Genomic DNA, 21982 nt, shown 5'->3' with positions numbered 1-21982 from the left:
GCGCTGTCTGCCCATTGTCTCAAATGACTTGTAAGATACTCAAGCCATATTGAGGGTTCTTTGGGATCTTGGTGCGTAGACGATGTGCTAGTGCTGGACGTTGAGACCGATGAGACATGACACCTTGTCCGATTAACAGGTAACCCTAGCTCAGAGATTGAGGGGGCCTGACGTCGTACGGACTGAATAACTGGGTAGTTCTTTGCTTGAGATCTCTAAATAAAGGCGGAACTCAGGCATTTTGGACAGCAGAGATGGGATCAGAACGGATACCGCTGCAGTTGCCTGGCTAGCCGTGCTGGTATTTGCCTGAGAAGAAGTAGATACATGGTATTTCAGAACGAGGAAATGATGAACTTACTTTACGTGCGTTTGGTTTGGCCCTGACGGTTGGTTTTTGGACTGGAATGTTTGCGTTTCGTCTCACAGTTATCTCTTCCATAATTGTCTTTTTCTCAACCCTTATGTCATCGTTTCCTGGACTTGAATCTTCATGCAAGCCTATTGACGGTACGGAGAGAAACCGTGTCTGCGGGCCATATCTTTGAGGCGTTTTTGGCACTTCTTCTGAGACTTCTTCGTCTATCAGGAAAGGATATGAATTGAAAACAGCGTAACTCACCATGAGGAAGTTGCTCCATTTCCTTTTCAAGAAGCATCCAAGAGTCTGACAAAAAACACGATTGTCAACTTTGGTAGAAGACATTGTCAGGAGCTAACGGCTATCTACTTTTTTCCCCTTCCATTGGCTCATCCTCTTCTTCGGAATCAACCCCTGTACAAATTGACGTGAGAAAAAACAAGTGAAAGCATAAAATGCCCACTTACATGCGGAAGTCCGAAAGAGGGCGCGCTGACGAAGGCCGTTTTCCAGGGGACCTGGGAATGGCTTTGTGAGATCGCTCACCATCATAATCGGGCAGGGTTCTATTACAAAAGACGCTCGGTCAGAATGTTGGAAGCGCTTGAATAAATACTACCTTGAGCCCATGGCCATAGTTGCTCCAGCTCCTCCGTTCCATCAAACTCCGGCTTGTCAGGGGGATCATATATCTCATTGCCTGCCATTTGGGGTGGGATGGCGGCCTGCCTGGTCTGTCGGGAACGTTTGGCAGGTGGGGAATCACGCTTCTTTGACTGGCCTTTCATGAAGCGCGTGGACAGGGGTGGTGTATCGGCGTCTTGTTGTTTAAAGGACTGATCCTCATACTCGTCGTCGTCATCGTCGGAGATGAGATGGGACCAACGCCGTTTGGCGCCAGCCTTTGATGGTTTTATGGGTTTTGACATGGGGACATCGTCATTGTCGCCGGAATGTGGATAAGGGGATGAGATAGGGCTGCTAAACGTCTCTTCTGTCCCACTCATATTGACGCGATGCTCAACTTTGGACTCGAGTCGTGCGACGCTTTTTTCGGAGCTTAAAGTTTGAGCTCCGACAGACGCCAATTTGGTATAGACCTCCGGTTTTCCGGTGAGAATAAGCGCCCAAAACGCCGAGATGCCCTGACCTGTAGTCATCTGCTTGGCGCAGGGTTTAGGGTTGATTTTTTCAACTTCCTTTCGTTCATCCCCACTTCTCTCATGCTTGAATGGACATCTTGGATGTGCTCCTTGTTGAGTGCCCCGTGGGCACCTGAGCTTGCCTTCGTTTTTGAGTGCCCCGAGGGCGCCTACGTTGGCCTCATCAGAGATGACCTGAAGCAGAGGAGGTATGCCGTGTTGGCCAGTGCATGTACTATCACTGCGCCACCAATGCAAAGCGGATCCCCTAATGCAAGAACATTTTTTGCTGCCCATCCTCTGTCCCGCAAATCACCAAAAAATCAGTTTGAACGAGTACAGATACTATCAACCTTGGTAAGAGATTTAGAGCTCCTTCGTCAATATCCTCGTGATGTAGGTAGCAAATGGTTGTTTGCATTTGGGTGCAAATCACAGTCCAGCGAGCTGGCAGCATCGTTCAGAGCTGAAATGCGTCGTGCGGATATTGTCATCGTAAGACATTACATCAAGTTTCTACAAGATTGGCTACCTGGAATGCGAGCTACAAAAAGGAATTGGGCGGCGGGCATGGTTGGCATGGACAACAGCGATAAAGTTCAAACTCCATCGACGCGTCCTCAGCCCTCAACTTCTGCGTTAAGTCTGAATACTGCTTATTTTACTAATTCATACTATACCACTATCACCCGCATAATCCTTCATAGCTTTAGTCGTATTAGAGTTTAGTATTCAATTCTTCTCCTTGTCATTCCACCGCTCTTGAGGTCTCCCACGACGCGTCTGACGCGACTTGGACGCGGCTCAGGGAAAGCATAGCAGCATGATGGCGGAGTGCAAATATTGCTGACAGATCGAGACAGAACTGCGTCTTGGCATTTTGCATTAGAGGATCCATTTGCACTGCGCACTCCAGCATGTCTATAACCTCTTGAATTCTGGATAGAGCACCTCTGGATTATTTCTTAAGGTAGATTACAATGTATACTACTTGACCACTCATGCCCAAAGGGATCCAGCGCGAACTTGTGGTCGTAGAATTTCGTTTCTGTGAAAGAGTGCCAAATATTTGCACATCTAGCGCAGTGATAGTACAGGTCCTACTTAGAAGTAAGTTCTCAAGTGCGAAGTGTTCTCAAATTTAGAAGTATATAGTATCTGGATCACTAGCTTTCAATTTGTGAGCGCTGTAGAATCCTTACGCTTCATTTCAAGACTAGCGAATACATTGTTGTGCGAAAACAAAATAGTAGCTACCCTACAACTTTTGATACGTCGCCCACATTCCCATAAGCCGTGTTACGCCCCCAAAACTTGGGTTTATCCTGAAGGAGTTGAAAAGTGGGCTTGGGAAAGAAAAATACGTGGGCAGATCTGCCCGGAGTGAGGCCGCCCTTCTGCATGCCATCTGTAGGTTCCCATCTTGAAACTTGATGATATAGCTTGGACGACAGAAAGATGTTGAGTTGAGAAAGAATATTCAAAGAGTGATTTACCTGAGCTTGGCATGGAGTTGAGGGATGATCATATAACCACCTGTATAGGCACCAAATGGGACGCTGATAGAAAAGCCTGCGTCTGCTTTATCCTTATGCATCCTAAGTTGAAGCTTCCATACTACAGCACGGCCCAGGAAGGGCCCAGGATCTTCATCTGCGAACCAAACTCCCGCTTCAAAAGCCTCCTGGTACTTTTCGTACTGCTCCGGAAGGAGCGTCTTGACAACGAGGCCGAGGAGTCCTGCTATCTCCTTCGTGGCTGCGTAATATGCTCTGGTCGCTGCCACGCCTGAAGAAGACTCGTGGATGTCCGCCGATAGGTAGAGTTTCTGCCGCATGAAATTGGTGAGGATGAGAAAGCCTTGAAAGTGCGGGACGTACATCGTGGTGTCCTTGCATTACCCACCCTTGGACGAGATGGTGTACTCCTCGCCGTTCCTCTCGGATACTTCCATCCTCCATCCTGTATTCCATAACACGGTCATCTCCTCCGTCCCGGCGCTGCAGCCCATGCCGAGTCAGCTCGGGCGGGATTTTGGGCGGCAATTGGGAGCAAAGATCTTGGGTGGCCTGCCAGAGCCGCTCAAGTGCGGCTGGCTGTCAGAGACATCAGAAAGGGACTCTTATATACAACTTACAGACTTACTGGCAGACCATCGTGGACGTAACTGGCCCCTGGGTGATCGAGGCTGGTTCTCTCAGGAACATATTGAGCGTCCAGATCTTCAGCCATCTGTAAACAACATGTGAATATGATATCTGGCCAAAGACAAGTGAAAAGACTTACCGGCTTCTCCGTGTTGTCATTCTTATCTCGCTGTCCAAGATAGAACAGGAGAGGCTCGTCGTCGGCGTCAACCCACTTCCCCGATATGACCTGAGGTAGAACGTCATCTCCAAGGTGTTTCCGCGCATATTCTGCCATGTTGCCTGGCGTTGATGGCTGCAGTTCGTCCAACCGAAACTTTGTTCTGAACGTAGGAGCGTACTTGTTGAAGCTGGCAAGTTTCTTCCCCATTTGCTCATGCAACCTCTGGCGAAGGATTTCTTCGCTGAGTTTCTTCTTTGCGTGCTGAGAAAAAGGAGATGTGAGATTGCCTTCAATGGGGGGTACGGCGCAGCGGGATCTGAGCGGGTCCAACTTTGCTTTCCGCTTTTTCTGGACAGGGTTAGCTCAGGCTGCGCTCTAAGAAGAGATGGAATTACCATTGCATCGTCATCCTCCACATCCAAGAAGTTGGGATCTGCGAGCAGATTCCCTGTCTCAGATTCAGAGCTAGAAGAGTCTGAGCGTTTGCGATTGAACGACATGACGGTTGATGAGATTCAATCTGATAAGCTAAGTGCGACAAAAATGACCCCTATCTGACGGTCACGACCATCACAGGTAATGGTACAAAAAAATGCGATCCTCCTCCACCTACACCATGAAGATCTTAGCCTGCCCCCACACCTGCGTCCACGATAGCAACCATATGTTAAAAACTGCTCGCGCCGTGGGACAAGACTCTGCCTCCAAGACCTGTCTCCTGTTCATAAAAGAAGGAGGCAGCCGTTTTCGAAAGCACCTCCCGAACAACCGGGTCCACCCAAAATGCACAGCTGAATGTCCGATGCACCACCTTCTATGCAAGAAGGATAATCCTTGCGTCAAGGGAAATGAGCCATGCCCCAAGCCTGTCAAACTTCCTGACGAAACTGTTGCACCCACGCGGCAACAGTGGGAAGAGAACGCCTATGGCTTCTACCTTTTCATTACGGAGGGGAAACTGAGCAATCAAAAGGCTCATCTGGACAATTTCAAGGCAGAATGCCCGCCCGATATCTACGAGCAGAAGGTGGCGGCTCGGCTGAATCTCAACACCAGCCGTTCTTCCTCCCCACAGCAGCCACCCGCAGCAGGCCCCTCTCACCTACCGATTTCCCCACCGCGCATCTCACTACCTCCCCAAGATCCCCTACACCTCTTTACCCCTAGGCCATCCCAGCTGCCACGACCCTCTAACGCAGAGACGCCCATCCATGAAACACGTTGGTTGACGCCCCGCAATCCACGCGACTTTGGCCTTGCTCGGGAACCCTCAGCCACGCCAACCCCCTGGCACGGCCACGCTCAACCTTCGCTTGTGCTAGAGCATGAAACGACCGCTTGGGCTGTCAGACCGGCATCCAGCCTGCCCAAGGTCCAACAGGTCGTTCCCTTTCCCAAGGCAAAGGACGGGCATAAAATCAGGGGCTTCAGGAGAAAGGTCCTTTGGTTGCCAAACTTTCGAAACCCAGTCTCTCGATTTTTTGAATACGAAGGGGATCTCTTAGGCTTCAAAAGGCTAGAGCATGTGGACGAGGAACTGGCAGAAATCCTTTTGAAGGCGTGGCCAGATCATTTTTCAGTGGACAAGCTGCGTGCGAAGGAGCTTGGAAATGCTTTGACGAATGTGCCCTATGTGGTGGATGAATTTGTAAGCCTCCTTCCGCTCGTCCTCTCACCCAGACCTGACAAGTCTGCTCCAGTCAGCCTTGGCCATCGAGATGTGGGTTAGAAAGGATGCCTGGGACATTACGTTCATGGACATGGGACAGTGGATGCGTCTCGTGCTCAAAGGATCCAAGACTCCGGGTTGGATTCAACTCCAGTCCTTCGACCTGATTTGCGGGGGAATGGACTTCATTCTCGATCCTCTGTGAGTCGATCTCTTTCCTGCGGTGGTTCCGTGGCTCACGTTCATTCAGAGATCCCACCTACAGCCCAAACGCCATGCCAGCAAAGGACTTGGCTCCTTACTTGAATGGGTTGAGACATTTGAGCCAATCCGTCGTCTTTTTTCCCGACCCATTCCAGCTATGGTGGTTATCAGACAAAAGGAATATTCTTTTGTCTGTCGCCCACTGCTCTGTTGGCCTCATGGACGCCCTTGGAAAATTCCCAGCAGTATTGGGCTTCAATGACATGGAGGAACTGCACCAGATGAACGTCGATCTCAATTCCATTGTGATCAAGCGAACTATGGGGGCAAGCTCAAGCCATGTCTGGAAGGTGGATGATAACAACACGGCAAGGCAAGTCTTGAAAAAGGTGAAGGACGACATGAAGAAGACGAAAAAGATGTGGCAAACAGCGAACTCGACCATTCCAAGACCTCACTATTTCATTCAACCGCTCATCCAGGAGATGCAGCAGAAGGGTGAGGTGAGGTGCTTTTTTGCTGGAGGCGAGTTGATCTACACGGTCGGCACGCGTGCGGGTGGGTCCCAAATGGTGTCCATGGAGCCTGTAAGCATCATCCCATTGGAGAAGCTACGGTGAGTGAGACACCTCTGAGTTGCTATCTTTTGTTCACGCATTATTTTCTCAGTGCTGGTGATGCGGACAATCAACGAACGGCGTCCATGATATCCAATCAGGAGGTGTTCGACATGTTGGATAGCAATGTCCCATTCTGGTTGGGTTCCCATGGCTTTGAGCGACTTCGTAGCTTCGCCACCAATATCCTCTACAAGTTTATCAAGGGGCAGGAAGAAGATTGGAAGAAGATTGGTGCGGGGGAAAGGAACCTTTGGTCCGACCTTCGGCTTTTTGCTAGGCTGGATATTGGTGTCTTCAGGACTGAAAATGGCCAATACTCCTTCTGGGTGAGCGAGATAGAGCCATGGATGGGTGCCTGCTTATTCACAAACACTGTGAACGATAAGAGCGATGTCTTGTATAGTACGGTGACGGCTGTATTAGAAGAACATGTCTTGCTTTGACAATTATAGCTTTATATTTTGTACTTTGTTCTTTATATTCATGCCTCTGAGCAGATTTGGCTGTTTCTTGCCTGTGCCAGGACGCAGTGGATAGGCTCCGGTTTTCCGGAGTCATTAGGCGCCCAGATTGACGGTCAACGGGCGCTTATTTGCTCGGGAATTCCAGTGCAACTGAGCAAGTGATCTCAGGGGTCGGTTCTGGGAAATATGCACAGAACATGTTGCTGAATACATTCATTTTAATGGAGAGGAACCTCAGACAATGGAGAATGCGTGAGAACCTCTGACGGTCATCGGCGCTTACTTGACGGTCAGGCTGACGGTCATGACGGTCATTGGCGCTTACTTGACGGTCAGGCTGACGGTCATCGGCGCTTACTTGACGGTCAGGCTGATGGTCATGACGGTCATGACGGTCAACTTGACGGTCAGGCTGACGGTCATGACGGTCAACTTGATGGTCAACTTGCCGGTCATGGAGAGTCACAACAGTCACTGGAGGAGTACTTACCAGTGTGCAGCGTGGTAGACACAGCCTGCGATGTCCTTCAGATGTCCCTAGCATGGCGTGGGTCATAACTGTCACTGACCGTCAATCAAGCGCCCATGACAGTCATGACGGTCAGACACAATTTGTATGCCTCATTGCTCACAAACGGGACCGCCGAACACCGTCAGACTTTGTAGAGTACATTATTAGTATGTATACATGGGATATATGCAACAAGATTTGAAGAATTCCATACTTGCAAATTAGGTTTAACCTAATAAAGTGGCGTAAGATGTACCACCCACCCACTCCATGCCCACGCCGCCTGTGCCGTCTTCACTCGGTTCGCGCCCCACCCTGTGTTCCGTCCTCCTCCGCTGCCCCAAACTCGGCTTGGGGCGCGGGATCTCACGTTGACGACGATGAAATGAGTGGTACTCGATGTACCACCCACCCACTCCACGCCCACGCCGTCTGCGCTCGATTCACCCCCACCCCGCGTTCCGTCCTCCTCCGCACCCCCAAACTCGGCTTGGGCCGCGGGATTCCTCGTCGACGACAGCGAGACGGGTGGCACACGGTGTACCACCCACCCACTCCACGCCCACACCGTCGGCGCTCGTTTCGCCCCCATCCCGTGTTCCGTCCTCCTCCGCGCCCCCAAACTCGGCTTGGGGCGCAGGATTCCTCGTCAACAACGATAAAATGGGTGGTACACGATGTACCACCCGCCCACTCCATGCCCATGCCGTCTGCGCCGTCTGCACTCGGTTCGCGCCCCACCCCGCGTTCCGTCCTCCTCCGCGCCCCCAAACTCGGCTTGGGGCGCAGGATCTCATGTCGACGCCTGGCAAACGGATGGTACTCGATGTACCACCCACCCACACCACATCCCGCCGCTCACCACACCATCTGCGCTCGATTCGCCCCCACCCCGCGTTCCGTCCTCCTCCGTGCCCCCAAACTCGGCTTGGGGCGCAGGATCTCACGTCGACGACAATAAAATGAGTGGTACACGGTGTACCACCCGCCCACTCCATGCCCATGCCGTCTGCGCTCGGTTCGCGCCCCACCCCGCGTTCCGCCCTCCTCCGCTGCCCCAAACTCGGCTTGGGGCGCGGGATCTCACGTCGGCGCCTAGCAAACGGTACACGATGTACCACCCACCCACACCACATCCCGCCGCTTGTCCTGCCATCTGTGCTTGCTTCACGCCCCATCCCATGTTCCATCCTCCTCCGCTACCCAAAACTCAAGTAGGGGTGCTGGATTACGTGTCAATGCCAGAAAGACAGGTCGTACACAAAGCACCACCCACCGACTTCATATCCCAGTGCCTTCCCCGTGGCCTGTGTCCCGCCCCCTTGTCCCATACTCAATGGTCATGTCTGTAGTTTCTTACATAGTCGCCATGTATTTATGTATTTATATATGCACCCCACCTTATATAGAAATTTTGCACAGTACATAAGATTATGAGCTCCGTGTGACAATGAATTGTTTACCGTGGAAACATATTGCCCTACCTTACAGACCACCGCATCCACATCCGAAAATTCAACAATGGCCTGGTCCACCCCGTATGTGGACGATATTCTGAAGCCAGCAATTGTCGAATGGCATAAGAAGAAAAACGAAGGAAGGGAGGAAGTGATCAAACGCACCTGCAAAGAGTTGTATGCAAAGCAGGCGGCAAACACCAGCAAGTTGAACCCTTTGAAAGATGCTGCCAGTCTAGCGGGGGTGAGTTTTGACTTCACAATATTGCAGGAAAGAGAAGAGGACTCATCAACAACTAGCAAGTTGCGTGGTGGTTCAAAAATAACCAGAAGAGATATTGCAAGGATTTGGATGGGGAGGATATGGGGGCTGCAAATGACCGGAGTAAAGCAGGGAAGGGGGGCAAAGGAAAGAATAAGGCGGTAGAGGAGAATGATGAAGAGCAGGATGACGAGGATGATGAACCTGCCCGCAATGTTGATGTTCCATGGCACAAACGTATGACTGGGCCGCTAATGGCGAAGGCATGTGATGAGGAGGCCTTCAAGAAGATTTTAGCGCATCACGAAGATAAGGGATTTGGCCAGCGTTTCAACTTGGCCATCAATGAGTATTGGGGGGGGTTCACCGAAGAGGAAAAAGATGATTTTAGCAAGAAAGCGCGTGAGTGGAATAGGCAAGGCCCACCAAAGAACATGAAACCATCGTAAGAGTGTTTTAGCGCTATCGTCAGATTTTCTGACCGTTGTTATACTTAGCCTGGCAAAGCGAAACATGCAGGAGAGCATGAACAGTGTAGTAGAATACTTTGCTAAATACTACGGAGCATCGGTGATTATGTTCAGCATGGCGCCAGGAGATGATGACTCCCCAATCATTCGTTGGTATGTTGTCTGTGTACATGAGATTGATAACATTCACTTATATAATGTATATAGGCATGAAACTAAGGATGGAAAACGTCCAAGCAAGTTCATCAAGCCAAATGTCTTCCGGGCATTCCAAGAGGAGTGGTTGGAGTCGGTGCCTGCCGGTCTGTATGGAGGTGGGTGTCTGTTCTGGCACCGAGTTGAATACTAAGGATTGCGGTAGATGCAGTGAAGTCTAAGGATACAGACCCAGAGCGGGATTCCTGGGCTATTGTGGAAGAATCAGAAGATGGTATTCCCATGCTCCCAAATCTTCCAGCAGGCGCCAGGAGCGAAGCAATTGTCAGGGTGTTCCGTGAATATGGGAATTTGGTGGCAGGTAGGCACTTGTCATTGGGATAAATTCCAAATACTGACAAACAGTGGAGATATGGACTCTGACGGCAAAGTGAAGAGATTACCGTGGCTTCGTCTCTCACAGGATAACGAGGCATATATTTACCCAAAGTCTTTGATATCTGGGGTACACTTTGGGGAACCAACAAAGATGCCTATTGCCGATGTTCGCCAATATTATATGCACTTTCTGCGCCGCCAGGATAAAGGAACCATGGGTCTACGTCTCCGAGAAGGTTGGGATACTCTGTCCAAGGAAAGCGAGGTGGAGAAAGGTGAAGGGAAAAGGCGAAGGAGTTCAGTGGTGGAAGTCAGAACAAGCAAGCGTATCAAGACTCCATCTGACACAATGATGGATGTGGATGGTGATGTGGATGGTAAAGGAAGCGCAATGGACGTTGACAAGAATGGCGGAGGAAAGGATGTTCCAGTGGGCATGCTAGCGCCAAGCCAGGTCTCCGACGAGGACCGCATCATCTTTCTGAGATCTCTCTCGACAAACGGTGATTATCAAGCCATGATCAGTTGGCTGAGCCAGTGCAAGGTTAGTAGTTCCTAGATGAATCAGTTGGACGGTTGGCTGATTGTATTATAGCAAGGGCAAGTGTCCATGCGGTCTAACCAACGCCCGCCAACATGGGGCAGCTGGTCTTTGAAAACACCACATCTACCAATGGAGTTTTACACGCAGTCCAAGTCCAACAAAGAACGTGAAAGTTTCGCAGCAGCGAAGGCATACCTCCTACAGGACCCACTTCCCCATGTTGGCCTTGGTGATGTAGTTGGGCCATATGGGCGAGTCGAAACCACTGTTCTCATTGTTGGTCTCATGCTGCGTGACATGGCCAAAGTTTGTTTTCTGGAGCCTGGTAGTGATGAGGCCCAAAGTCTTCCTGGATACATGCAAGATTCTTCTTTCGCAATCAAGGAGTGGGAGGAACTGGGCGAAGTTTGCAGCGGAATTAGGAACAGCCTGCGGAAATGGTAAGCCATTAATTTCTTAGTTCAACTTGAATTTGAATTTAATTGGTCCGTACTTAGGGAGGAAGACCAGATAAAGCGCGGGCAGGCCAAGAATGCCGGCCCTAAAGCCAAAGACGCCGGCCCTAAAGCCAAAGACGCCGGCCCTAAAGCCAAAGACGCCGGCCCTAAAGCCAAAGACGCTGGCCCTAAAGCCAAAGCCGAGCTGAAAAGGGATTGGATCGGGAAAGCATCAAGGATTCCTAAAGATCTGTTAACTCTGGCTAGTTCATGTGGTTTACTCCGTGAGGATGCTCACATCTTTCAAAGCTTCGGGGCAGATTGGAGGGCAGTGGTTGATAATTATTGGGCACTGGAGAAGGCATTATTAGGGAAGGCTGTTGACGGGGATGGGGTGCCTCATCATGTTGAAGGATTACCAACTGCGGTGGATGTCTGGGTTGATGCTTGGCAAGAAGAAGGTTTGTTTGATGTGGATGGCTTGATAGGTGATGCCAAGTTTGGTGAAGATATGTGGAAATGGTGGAAGAAGCAGAAGGATGCAGATAAAGAGGTTCGTGAAGAAAAGGGGCTGGATGGACTCTTGGAGCAACCACATCTCCAGCGTGGTGGTAGGGGACTGTTGGTGATGTTATGGGCGGTCAATGTGTGGGGAAAGGGTGTGGTGAGGCGTCAAAAGCCTCAAGGAGCAGAGGCCCAACAATGTGTCACCGTCTGCAAGGAGCTCCGCCTGCTTTTTATTGAGCTCTTGAAAGCACCAGCTTTGTGAGTGATATTCATGGGGAATCAAGTCAAGGTAGCTGATATATCTCCTAGAGGTGGACGTACTACCAGAGCCCGGTAATAACACATGGCGATGTAATGTAAATGTCTTGTGCTCAAATATGCTCATTTTCATGGTGTCTCAATTTGCGGGAATGTGTGTATTTTATCTGCGCCGAGAGTCTCAGCACATGGATATTCCATGTTTATCCCCACCGAGAGTCTCAGCGCATGGATATTCCATGCTTATCCCCACCGAGAGTCTCAGTGCATGGATATTCCATGTTTATCCCCACCGAGAGTCTCAGTGCATGGATATTCCATGTTTATCCCCACCGAGAGTCTCAGTGCATGGATATTCCATGTTTATCCCCACCGAGAGTCTCAGCGCATGGATATTCCATGTTTATCCCCACCGAGAGTCTCAGCGCATGGATATTTCAGATTCACCTGCTGTCCCCTTACCAACTCAAGTCTATCCACCCTGGAAGTACCAGTGGATGGGTATTCTAATTTATCCACAGTGGGAGTGCCACAGGATGGATATTTCAGATTCACTTGCTGTCTCCTTACAAACTCAAGTCTATCCACCCTGGGAGTACCAGTGGATGGATATTCAGCTCCTGTAGTCAGTTTATCCCACCCTGGAATTTTCCGCAGGATAAAGTTTACTGGAACTGGGAGTCTCAGAACAGATATACTCCAGCTCACCTGGGTGCACCAGGGACAGATATATCCCGGCCGGGTCCAGCTTGCCCTGGGAGTACGGGGGGGTGTAGTTTCTATCCGTCTGGGAGTACCAGACAGTTTACACTGAGGTATGTGAATGCTTGAGCCTCTGCGTCGCTTCATACCTTGTGGGGGATATTCATCATCGTCACTGGAGTCACCTTTTGAGTCCGGGATGTCCATCAGCCATTTTGAAATATCCTCTGTCGGGGGCGCGTCCCACGCCCTGTAGATAAGGGCAATTTTGTCAAGAATTGGCCAACGTTCGAAAAGCTCAGCCCGCATCTCAGCGGCGAGCCCGACGAGTTTTGAGCCAAACTCGTAGATTGCAAATTTTGGGTGGATATGGCATTGAAGGGGTGGCAGCTGGTCGAACGGAAATACATGTGTTGTGAAAGTAAGGTTGTCGGGCTCGTGTCCCAGCTGGCGGTGAATGCCAATGGTTTCCATGCCTGGATGAAGCGGGATGAGTCGGTATGAGAAGACCCCGTCCTATAATACGCTATTGAATCAGAGGCAATAAAGCAAAAATACTTGGATGTACTTACGGGGACTTCAACAGACCCCCTTTGATAGTGCTCCTCTTCGTCAATGTTGTTCGCATACTTGTTGATTATATCGTCGGGTGGCAGCAACCCCCAACGGTGATTGTCATGAAGGCCGTGCAGAGAAGATCCAGCTAAATAATCGCATGATGTCATTAATCCTGAGATATCAAGGTGAAAGAGCCTGGGTTACCGAGCAAAATATTACGCCTCGTATCCAGGTCCAGGGTTGAATGTCTCAGCCCCCAGTACCACTCAAGATTTGTCATCTACGATGATTGAGTGAGTTTGCTAGTCGCGATGACTAATCTGGAGACATACATTGTCGGTGAACTTTGTAAAGCTTCGTGGTATAACATGGCAGTATTCAACCTCCCGAAACTTTAGGCAGTTTTCGATGAGGCAGCGGCCTTGATTGGGATCAACAGAGTCAACTCTGATTTTAGTGCCCCGTGAGGGCACCCAAGGCGGGATTCTGGGGTCTTTTGCTGGCTCATGAATGGTTGATACGAGGATGGGTGGGTCAAATCTATCCTCGATGCCAAACGTGTCACACATGCACTGATCTTCTCAAGCCTCAAGGAAAAAGCAAAAACATGACATAAGCATCCAGCCACACTAACTACAAATCGAAAGTACACGCGGACGATGCAGCCCAATCAGATATTCTCTTCCGGGTCCATCCACTTCTGTCACTGCGTCGGTCGTGACATAACAAAGCATGAGCAGAAAGTCGAGCGCGCTTCTGTGAAGACATGGACAGCTCATCAAGGCTGGCAGACCTTTCCCGTTTTGCAGATACCCTTGGACGTGGGCGTATCGGGATAGTACCTTCGCTGATTCCGCCGCCATAGCCTGAGTCTGACGTGCTTCTAGACTCTGAAAGAGACGCGAAGGATTCGTGATCGCAGGCAACCGCCGGAACGGATACCATCCAAGCACGATGAACGGACATCAATGTCCAAAGGATGGGCCAATGAAGGAGGAGCTCTTTGCGTCGATTCTGATCGACCAAACCCAGTTTATAACCAAGGGCAGCGATTGCGAACTTGGGATGAAGGTGCGACTCGAGGTTCTGAAGCTCTGAGAATGGATGGACGGATGTGATAAAGCTACTTGGTGTAGGAGGATGAGGGGTCGGATGATCATGCTGGTGTAGAATGCCCATAGACTCAATGGCCTTGGAAAGTGGAAGGAATCTATATGTGAAGACGCCATTCTGGAGAAGAGATCAGCACGGATAAGAGTCGGATAAGCTCAAGTACGCACTTGTACAGTGTCTCCCTTAGGCCGGCTTGCAAAACCAAGACTAAGTCCTCGGGCATAGTGATGAACAATGTCATCTGATGGGAGTAACCCCCACTTATTCTCTTCATATAGACGGAGGAGCGAAGAACTGACTATGAGACCAATCAGTCTCAGGTGAAACGTATGGAAGCTCATGAGGAGGAGAAACTTACTTGGAAAGACGTTGTACCTGGTATCAAGGTTCAGGGAGCCGTGCTTCATCCCCCAGAACCACTCCAGAGACGACATCTACAACATCGGGACATGAGGCCAGTCCAATAAGTCAATTTAGTCAAAGAAGGGATGACTTCTACGATTCGTTCATTCCGCAACAGATATGTTGGAAGGAGGTAACAATGCTCGACAGCGAGATCTTGGCGGTTCTCGATGAGACACCGTTGACTGTTTGGATCAACACGGCCAACAAGTTTCTTGGCATCTTCTGAAGGTTTGTCGTCATGGATATACCGTCTCGACAGCATGGTGCAGGGCGAATCTGAACCTCCAGTCATCAGTGTTGCCAAACTTTGACCAAACTTGCATCAACAGAGCCCAATTCATCCTCGGACTGAAGAACTGTACTGCTCAGAGTTTGGTTTCATGATCTACTATTTCCACCATCCGACTAACTGAATTTACCTACTAACTCAACATCGATACAGTCACTCCCGCATTCTTCGGTGCCGGCATGCTTAGCCGTTTGAACCGTTGCAGCTTCCGTATGTTCTACACTCGCCCTGGACGCCCACAGCAAACTTATCTTGGGCTGCTATAGCCCTTTTCTCACCAGCAACGATTCCCTCAGCTTTCCTAACAGATGTCGACCGCTCATCGCTGCGAGCTGCCGTCGTCTACACTCCCTCTGCCTACACAGTATACGACAAAGGCTCTGCTCTCGCTCGAAAACTCGCCCTCCACCTCACGTCCTTGCGCCGTTGAGCTCAGCCCGCCTCCAAGATGACCTCCACACCACAGCCTCCTCTAACTAACACCCGCCTTGTGCAACTGGATAGCTATCGGTAGGCGATGACTATCGTCACTGACACCGTGAGTCTACCTTACCGATAGTAATACAGGGTGACTCATCTCACCACACTGCCACCATCATCCACTCTGACCTCGTCGCTCAGCTGAGAAGTAATGTGTAAGAAGCATCCGAAAATCTGCAAATGCAAGTTGCTTACCTGTATAGTGGTCCAGGCACAGCTCGCATCTTTACCAACCAACCACCCTCAATTCTGTTCTGTCCTCGCCAACACAAACAAGTTGCTTCCTCGCACCATCCACTCGGCCACGCAGTGTGCCAAATAACGGTGCTGCGTTCCTGCTTTCCGTCAATGAGCTTTGAGTTTGGTCACTCCATGCTAGCTCCAAAGCCATCTGCGCAGAGCACCAGACTGCGTCCCTGCCCCTCTGATCATCTTCCAGCCACCCATGTCGTCATAGCTTGGCTGTGCTTTTGTGCACTCGTGGATGCAAACGATCGAGCGATGCTTAAGAGGTTTGCATCCCAGCTTGTCGATAAACACCCCACGAATGACGGGTCGCCACCATTGCCCAATAGCCCCACCTTAAATCGTTCACACTGTCACGAGCCCAAACGAGCATTGGGTCCAATTCCTCGTGCGCGAGATCGTCGACCCAGCATGACAATAAGACTCGGCCTGGGACTCGCACTTTGCGAGTGCCGCGTCGTTGTTGTTGACTCTGATTCGAGGTGAAGGGCGTAGGCCACCTTCTGGGCCACGCCAGATACCGCACATCCCGATTACACCACTCGCTTGAGCGCCGCAAGACCTTTTGGATCTTCACTGACAGGCATGCCAATGCCAACCTCCTAGCCCGAGGGCTTACGAGATGCGGGTCCATTGTAATGAGACATGGATTATAAGCAGTGATGGGGATAATTTACGGCCAGAGAGCGCTGGTTGGAATCGCGAGAGGCAGCGGTAACGCGTCGATAGGTGGTTGTAGAGAGGAAACGGGTTGGGAGTGAATGAACAGTGATTGACGCGAGGCGTCGTGCTTCGGAGATCAGGCCTAGACAGAAAGTCGAGAAGGGAAGACATGGCTCTTAGCGTGTCAAGAGGCGTTAGGATCGAACCTCCTTCGGGGCCCAAACCTCTTCCAAGTTAGCCTCATAGGATTCGGCACTCAGCTGGGTGAGGGCCGCATTGAGGAAGGGCGGGCGACTAGGAGGAAAGCTCTGGGAGGAGCAGTGGCGTCAGAGTAAGAAAAAAGGGTATTGGGTTAATCTGACCTGAGAGCGAGGCGAAGCCTCGACCAGATCAAAGCGGGCTGGGGGGCTGGGGGGATGTATCGGACTGATGAGATTCTATCGAGTCCTCGCGGCGTAGACGTGGGTAGAAGAAAAAAGGTGTCATGACAGGGAGACACTTGAACTCCTTCCGCGGGCGGCGGCGGCGGCGTGCCCCATCGTCAGATCCGTCGCTGGAGAGCTCCCGTGCCAACTGTGGTGGTTTAAGCGGTATACGTGTGATTTTCGTGAAAGAGTTCGGCGTTGCGGGGAGCTTTCGTTGAAGTCCCGCCTTCGGCGAAGACGTCGGGTCTGGTAGTGTATTTGGTTGCAGCTGTGCTAGTGGAGGTGGTTAGGATTGCGAATTTGACAATTGTGTTTCCGGCACGTTCCATGTGAGGTCCGGGGCATCTTGTCTACTATAAACACGAGGCTCTGGAGATTGTGGAGTGCGCTTCGCCTAGGATACTTGGGGTTCGTCTAGCACTAACTCCAGCGCAACCATACTTCAGTCCCGTCGTCGGCGGAGTATGGGCTTTGGGATTGATCGGAATCGGAGTGCACAGTCGGCATACGGCCTCAGGCCTCAACGCCAACGGAGCAAAGTTTGACCACAAGTCGACGAGCTACTTAGGAGTGATAGCAGTACTTAATTAGTGGAACAAAGTAAAGGTGTCAGCGCAGTAGAGTAGATACAGGTTAAAAATCGTGGAACGCGGCAACAGATGGTTGGAATCGCAAGTATATTCAGAGAAGAATGCGAGCGATTGAATATCTGGGGATGATACAATATGAAGGTCAACGGGACGCCAGTCATTCCGCCTGGGGGTGAGGTACGGGACTCTGGGAGGTGTGCACCTCCGAGTGCGGCAAGGCAGCGTACCCTGCGCGGGCGGCGCATTGACTCCTCCTGAAAGACGTGGGACGCGTTGCGAGGGGCGGCGCACCATCAAACAACTCGATGCCTCTGTCATGGGAGTTTGTATGACTCTTAAGCGTGGAGAAAGTCAAGATCGACAACTTAGCACATAGAGCGAGCATACATACACTGGAAGGGTACTCACCGCGAATCTCAGGAGCTCCCTCGATCGAAGCAACGACCTACAAAAACGAAAGCTTTCAGCCAGCCACAACCAAATGATACCGAAACGCAGGACATACCGACTTGATAGTATTCCCGACGCCATCGCAGCAAGGTCTTATCCTCATTGAGTCAAACAAGAGCTGCTCCACCTCCGATGTAGACCCAGTGTACTCTCTCATTTCATGAGAGTAAAGGAAGCCGAACCAAAAGATCGATGAGAGGATGCAGAGACATTGGGAAGACGTGGTGTGGATGTCGTCAAAGTGCTGCGTGCGCCGCACACCTCCCAAGCATACACCTAGAGAGAACCACGTCGACAGATAATTCGAAACCAGCCCGATAAAAGTAATTGTAGAGTCCACAAGGAAAGATAGCGTTAATATGAGAGTGGAACTGTGGAAGAGATACGTGACATGTGATGACTACACAGGGAAGAAAAGGTTGAGAGGGTAGAGGTGAAAGTGAATGACCGACGGTAAATCGCAGAGGGGTGAAGGAGACGAGCTGGCACAGCTTTGACATAGAGAATGCCGACTTGAGGTCCTGCGCGGGTAACATCAGCCAAGCTCGCGCTGGATGATCTCCCAAGCGATAACCACGCTCCCTCCGCCCGCACCACCCACATCGCGCAACGAACCCAGGCTTTCATTATCGTCGTAACAAGGACCGTGGCTTTCGCTAGCGGCTAGCCACGCAACACGCGTAGGAGTTAAAGCAGGCAGATTGATCGGTGCGCGACCACATTTTCTTGACATTCCTCTCGTCCAGCAAGACGGCCTCTCGCGTATGTGTAGAGAATCAACTGAGTCCCAGACGCGTTTCGGTGACGGGAGCTCCACCTTTCATTTGGATGGCGAGCGAGATGAAAAACAGGTCGGGGACGGAGTTCAATGGGGGAAGAAGGGGTAACGACATAGGCGTCGTCTATTCCTGAGCTTAAAGCGTAGGGCAGCGCTGCCCTAAGTCAGAGAATGACGCGGGGGTGCGAATGTGTGCAGGGCATGCTTTCCTTGTTACGAGGGCCCTCATCCTGACACGCGCTTGGAGCGAGGTAGACTTGTCGAGGATGGAGGAATTAGAAGCGCGCGCGGGGGCAGCAGCACCACTCGAAGATCGGCTTCATCGCGCGGTGATCGCTCCTGATCCCTATGCAACCCACGGCATTCGAGAACAATAAGCACAGCCGGTCCATCGGGCGCGCAAGTAAATCTGTTCCTCTCAACTCGCCTCTTCGACCCATTTTTCCTCCAGTTGCGGTGTCCTGCGTGGACGAGCAGACGAGCAGGGATGTGCGTGTAGCCTGACGCGCGACGGAAGCCCTTTAGCATTGGCACCTGTGCTGAGCGGCAGGGAGAAGTGTATGACTGTGCTCTGTGGGATGTGCGTCAACTGGGGAAGCGCATACTGCCTATGAGAGAGGAGAGAAGCAAAGAAAACAAGACGGGATTAGACGTTGAACCGAACGATAAGGAAATGAGTTACTCACCTGAGCCTATATCCGCTTTCAATATCAGTATGCCGCCAGGTATGGCAAAATTGTGCGCAGCACGACCTACAGAGGCAAACGGCTCATCCTCGATGACAGGCACAAGGGTGAGCGAGATTGTCTCCGTAATGAACGCGAGCCTGATCCCAAAACGCCCAACTCCCGCGGCAACGCGTCGAAGATGTTCGCTGCTGCGCATGTTGCTGAGCCTGAGAGAGTGTAGGTCGAATCGGCGTGGTGAGGGACTTCGTAGGAGTAGTGGCTTGCGCTATGGCTGGATGTGCCAACCCGAAACTCGGTGGGTGAATCTCGTCTCTCTCCGCTCTAGAGGGGTGATGACAGCGTGGTGGGGACCAATGAGCGCGTCCATTGAGCTGTCCGTAGGTTTGTCGGTGTCGTTGCTGCAGGAATGGACGGAGAACGGAGGGTGGTATTCGTCGTCGAGGGATTGCAAATGCGGATGTATAGTTTACCTTGTAAAAAGCTCAACGAGACGTTTGCCAGGAAATAAAACAGCACCACTTACTTCCGAAGGAACTCTATGCAGAAACCTCGACTCTCTGGACTTGGCGCTGGAGAACACGGCGGAGTATACTTGCTTCCTCGTACTGCCATTTGGGTGGGGTGGCGGGCTGGAGCTTTCAGTGCACAAGGGCACATCCTACAACATTCGAGGTGCCGATGTGCATACCCAACTACGTGCCGGGTTGTTATCGAGGCTGCCGGTATTGAGGGGAGACTTTGGACGCCACAGCTGGGCTCGCTGCATGGCTCAGAAAAATCACGACGACGACGAAGCAGCGAGCGGACGATGGACCACGAAATGCGCGACAAAACTCAAAGAGACTCGCGACCAGCCAGGAGAGGAATCGCATGCCTGTAGTTGTCGGGTGAGCTCTGTAGTTCGGAAAGGATTCTAATTGACAAAAGTTAACCTTCTTAGTGGAAAGGTCCCAAAATCGGGCGAGGGACTCGACGAAGAGCGCAAGGAACCTAGGTAAATAAGACTGAGGCTCCAGGTCGAACCCAAAACAATGGGACTCGACATACCTGAGTACAACCCGTACAGTCTCGAGCGAAGCGAAGGCACTTGGTTTCGATAGATGTGCTCCGATAGTAGATCGCGGTACCGGTGCTGAAATAAATAAGGAACATTGGCGCGAAGATGATACCAAGATATGGGAACGCGACCACAGCGCACCGATTTCTTGAAAGCCAAAGAAGAAAAGGTTGGGTACACGCGCAAACTCGAGATAGGGGCTGTCAAAGTTTCATGTACGGTCTTGTTTAGCACTGTACAGGAAACTGGGACACCCATGACGTCCTTTATTTGATGACTTTCCTTTTGTAGATGTCCGGGTAATCAAGACCCGGATCGACTTGCATCGAAATCCAACGTACCCGGTCAACTGGGAGACTGATGATGAACAAAGGAGGTAATCCGCGAGGGAAGTTGAAAGATCGATGGAGCGATCTACAAGATTTCTCTGTCGGAACAGGTTGCGGTATTGCGGTTAATATATTGTAGCCCTTATTCACGATGATGTTTGCCAAACTAGTAGCAGTAGTTAATTCACGCATAACTATTTAAACAAAAGGCAAGCTAATGGAAAGGGGAAACAAAGTAAACGAGTCAGGATGTACGGGGCACTGTCAAGGCTTACAATATACTCGAGTCATGGACTGCGTAGAGGCTAAGAGAGGAGTCGTCAACCCATGTTGCGGGATAGCCTATGCGGTGATGTGGGGGTGGACAGGGCGGCACCGTCGTCGAACCGTCATCGTCAAGCCGTACGCGCATGGCAAGTCAGCGGTTTTAACGTGGTGACGAGGAGACGGGACGACGTTCCCGTGGGTTCAGCGAGCGAGGAGTGGGCGTGAAGGAGTGATACTGTTACGCGTGTCGAACACTCAGCTCAGAGAGCGACGAGGTCTGATTGACGCGTGGACAATCCGTCGTACGCACGCGTGAAGCGGCGCACAAGGCGAAGTACAGAATGCGTGGGATTGGCCTATATGTGTTGGTAAAGCCGTCCGCACGCGTTGAGCGGCGCAGAGGGAGGGTTGGAGGTGGTGGACACCTGAGACGCGCCATACACAGCGTTCGTTGCAACGACACGTCTATGCGGCGTTTGGATTGTCGACGCGAGTTGCCCTACGCGTTAGTCGAGGGGTCGAGGGCGGTGGCGGCGATGTTATGACATCGGTCAGGCATGTGCACGCTGACGGCGGTGGTGGTGGTGCGGCGGCGGCGGCGTAGCGCTCGAGTGGGTCGCGCAGAGGGAAGCACAGGTGTGGCTCGAACCTATCAAGGTGTTATCATCTGTGAGTAAGAATACCGAAACGTAAAATGCTGGCAAGCACCTAAGTTCGCCCAGATACAGTGGGGCGGCAATGTTCGATACGGTTACAATGCGGTGGCAAAGCCCGCTACGTGTACGCATATGTGCAGCGTGTGTGAAAGCGGATGGTGGTGGTATCGTACTTGAGCTGGCGGTGTGGACGGTGTGGACGTGGCCGCTGGCGGCTACTTGTCGTTGAGGCGTCTGCGTATGCCTTGTTGAGCGCTAGTGGCTCGGCAGCTGGTCAGCCTGTCAAGCTGATAACTATAGGTAGTTGTGAGCAATTAAGAACGAAAAAAGGAGCTGGAACGTACCTAAGGACGCCCAGACATGCAGGCGGCCATGTTGTGCGATGAGATTAGAGGAAAGACACGACGCGTGGCAGTGGTGCGTCACGCGTCACGCATCAATGCATCTGATCACGACTCACCTGTCCTGACTCCTGTGCCAAGACCAGCGCTTGTCCAGATTTTCTCGGTCTCTGGTCATTCCAAATGTTCATCAC

General features: G+C 51.4%; 3 protein-coding genes across 3 annotated transcripts; 1 reads left to right on the top strand and 2 right to left on the bottom strand.

The window, feature by feature from the left end:
- Positions 1-7531: 7531 nt before the first annotated feature.
- Positions 7532-11829, top strand: PC9H_010285 (uncharacterized protein; the record flags this gene model as incomplete). Its single annotated transcript, XM_036779779.1, has 11 exons — positions 7532-8009; positions 8071-8495; positions 8773-8982; positions 9039-9445; positions 9498-9623; positions 9678-9784; positions 9832-9987; positions 10037-10548; positions 10600-10988; positions 11046-11750; positions 11802-11829. 11 exons carry the CDS (start codon positions 7532-7534, stop codon positions 11827-11829), a joined length of 3543 nt encoding a protein of 1180 aa, XP_036629168.1.
- Positions 11830-12555: 726 nt separating this feature from the next.
- PC9H_010284 (uncharacterized protein) lies at positions 12556-14790 on the bottom strand (the record flags this gene model as incomplete). The annotated part of the gene is made up of 9 exons (XM_036779778.1): positions 12556-12560; positions 12602-12968; positions 13025-13155; positions 13215-13290; positions 13343-13587; positions 13661-14240; positions 14291-14421; positions 14482-14557; positions 14617-14790. The coding sequence occupies 9 exons, from the start codon at positions 14788-14790 to the stop codon at positions 12556-12558; spliced, it is 1785 nt and encodes a 594-aa protein (XP_036629167.1).
- Positions 14791-16596: 1806 nt separating this feature from the next.
- Positions 16597-18298, bottom strand: PC9H_010283 (uncharacterized protein; the record flags this gene model as incomplete). The annotated part of the gene is made up of 5 exons (XM_036779777.1): positions 16597-16904; positions 17630-17666; positions 17727-18071; positions 18124-18192; positions 18287-18298. The coding sequence occupies 5 exons, from the start codon at positions 18296-18298 to the stop codon at positions 16597-16599; spliced, it is 771 nt and encodes a 256-aa protein (XP_036629166.1).
- Between the last annotated feature and the right edge of the window lie 3684 nt (positions 18299-21982).

Source organism: Pleurotus ostreatus, assembly GCF_014466165.1.
Source record: "Pleurotus ostreatus strain PC9 chromosome Unknown scaffold_7, whole genome shotgun sequence".
Lineage (NCBI taxonomy): Eukaryota > Fungi > Basidiomycota > Agaricomycetes > Agaricales > Pleurotaceae > Pleurotus > Pleurotus ostreatus.
This window is presented reverse-complemented; position numbering and strand designations above follow the sequence as displayed.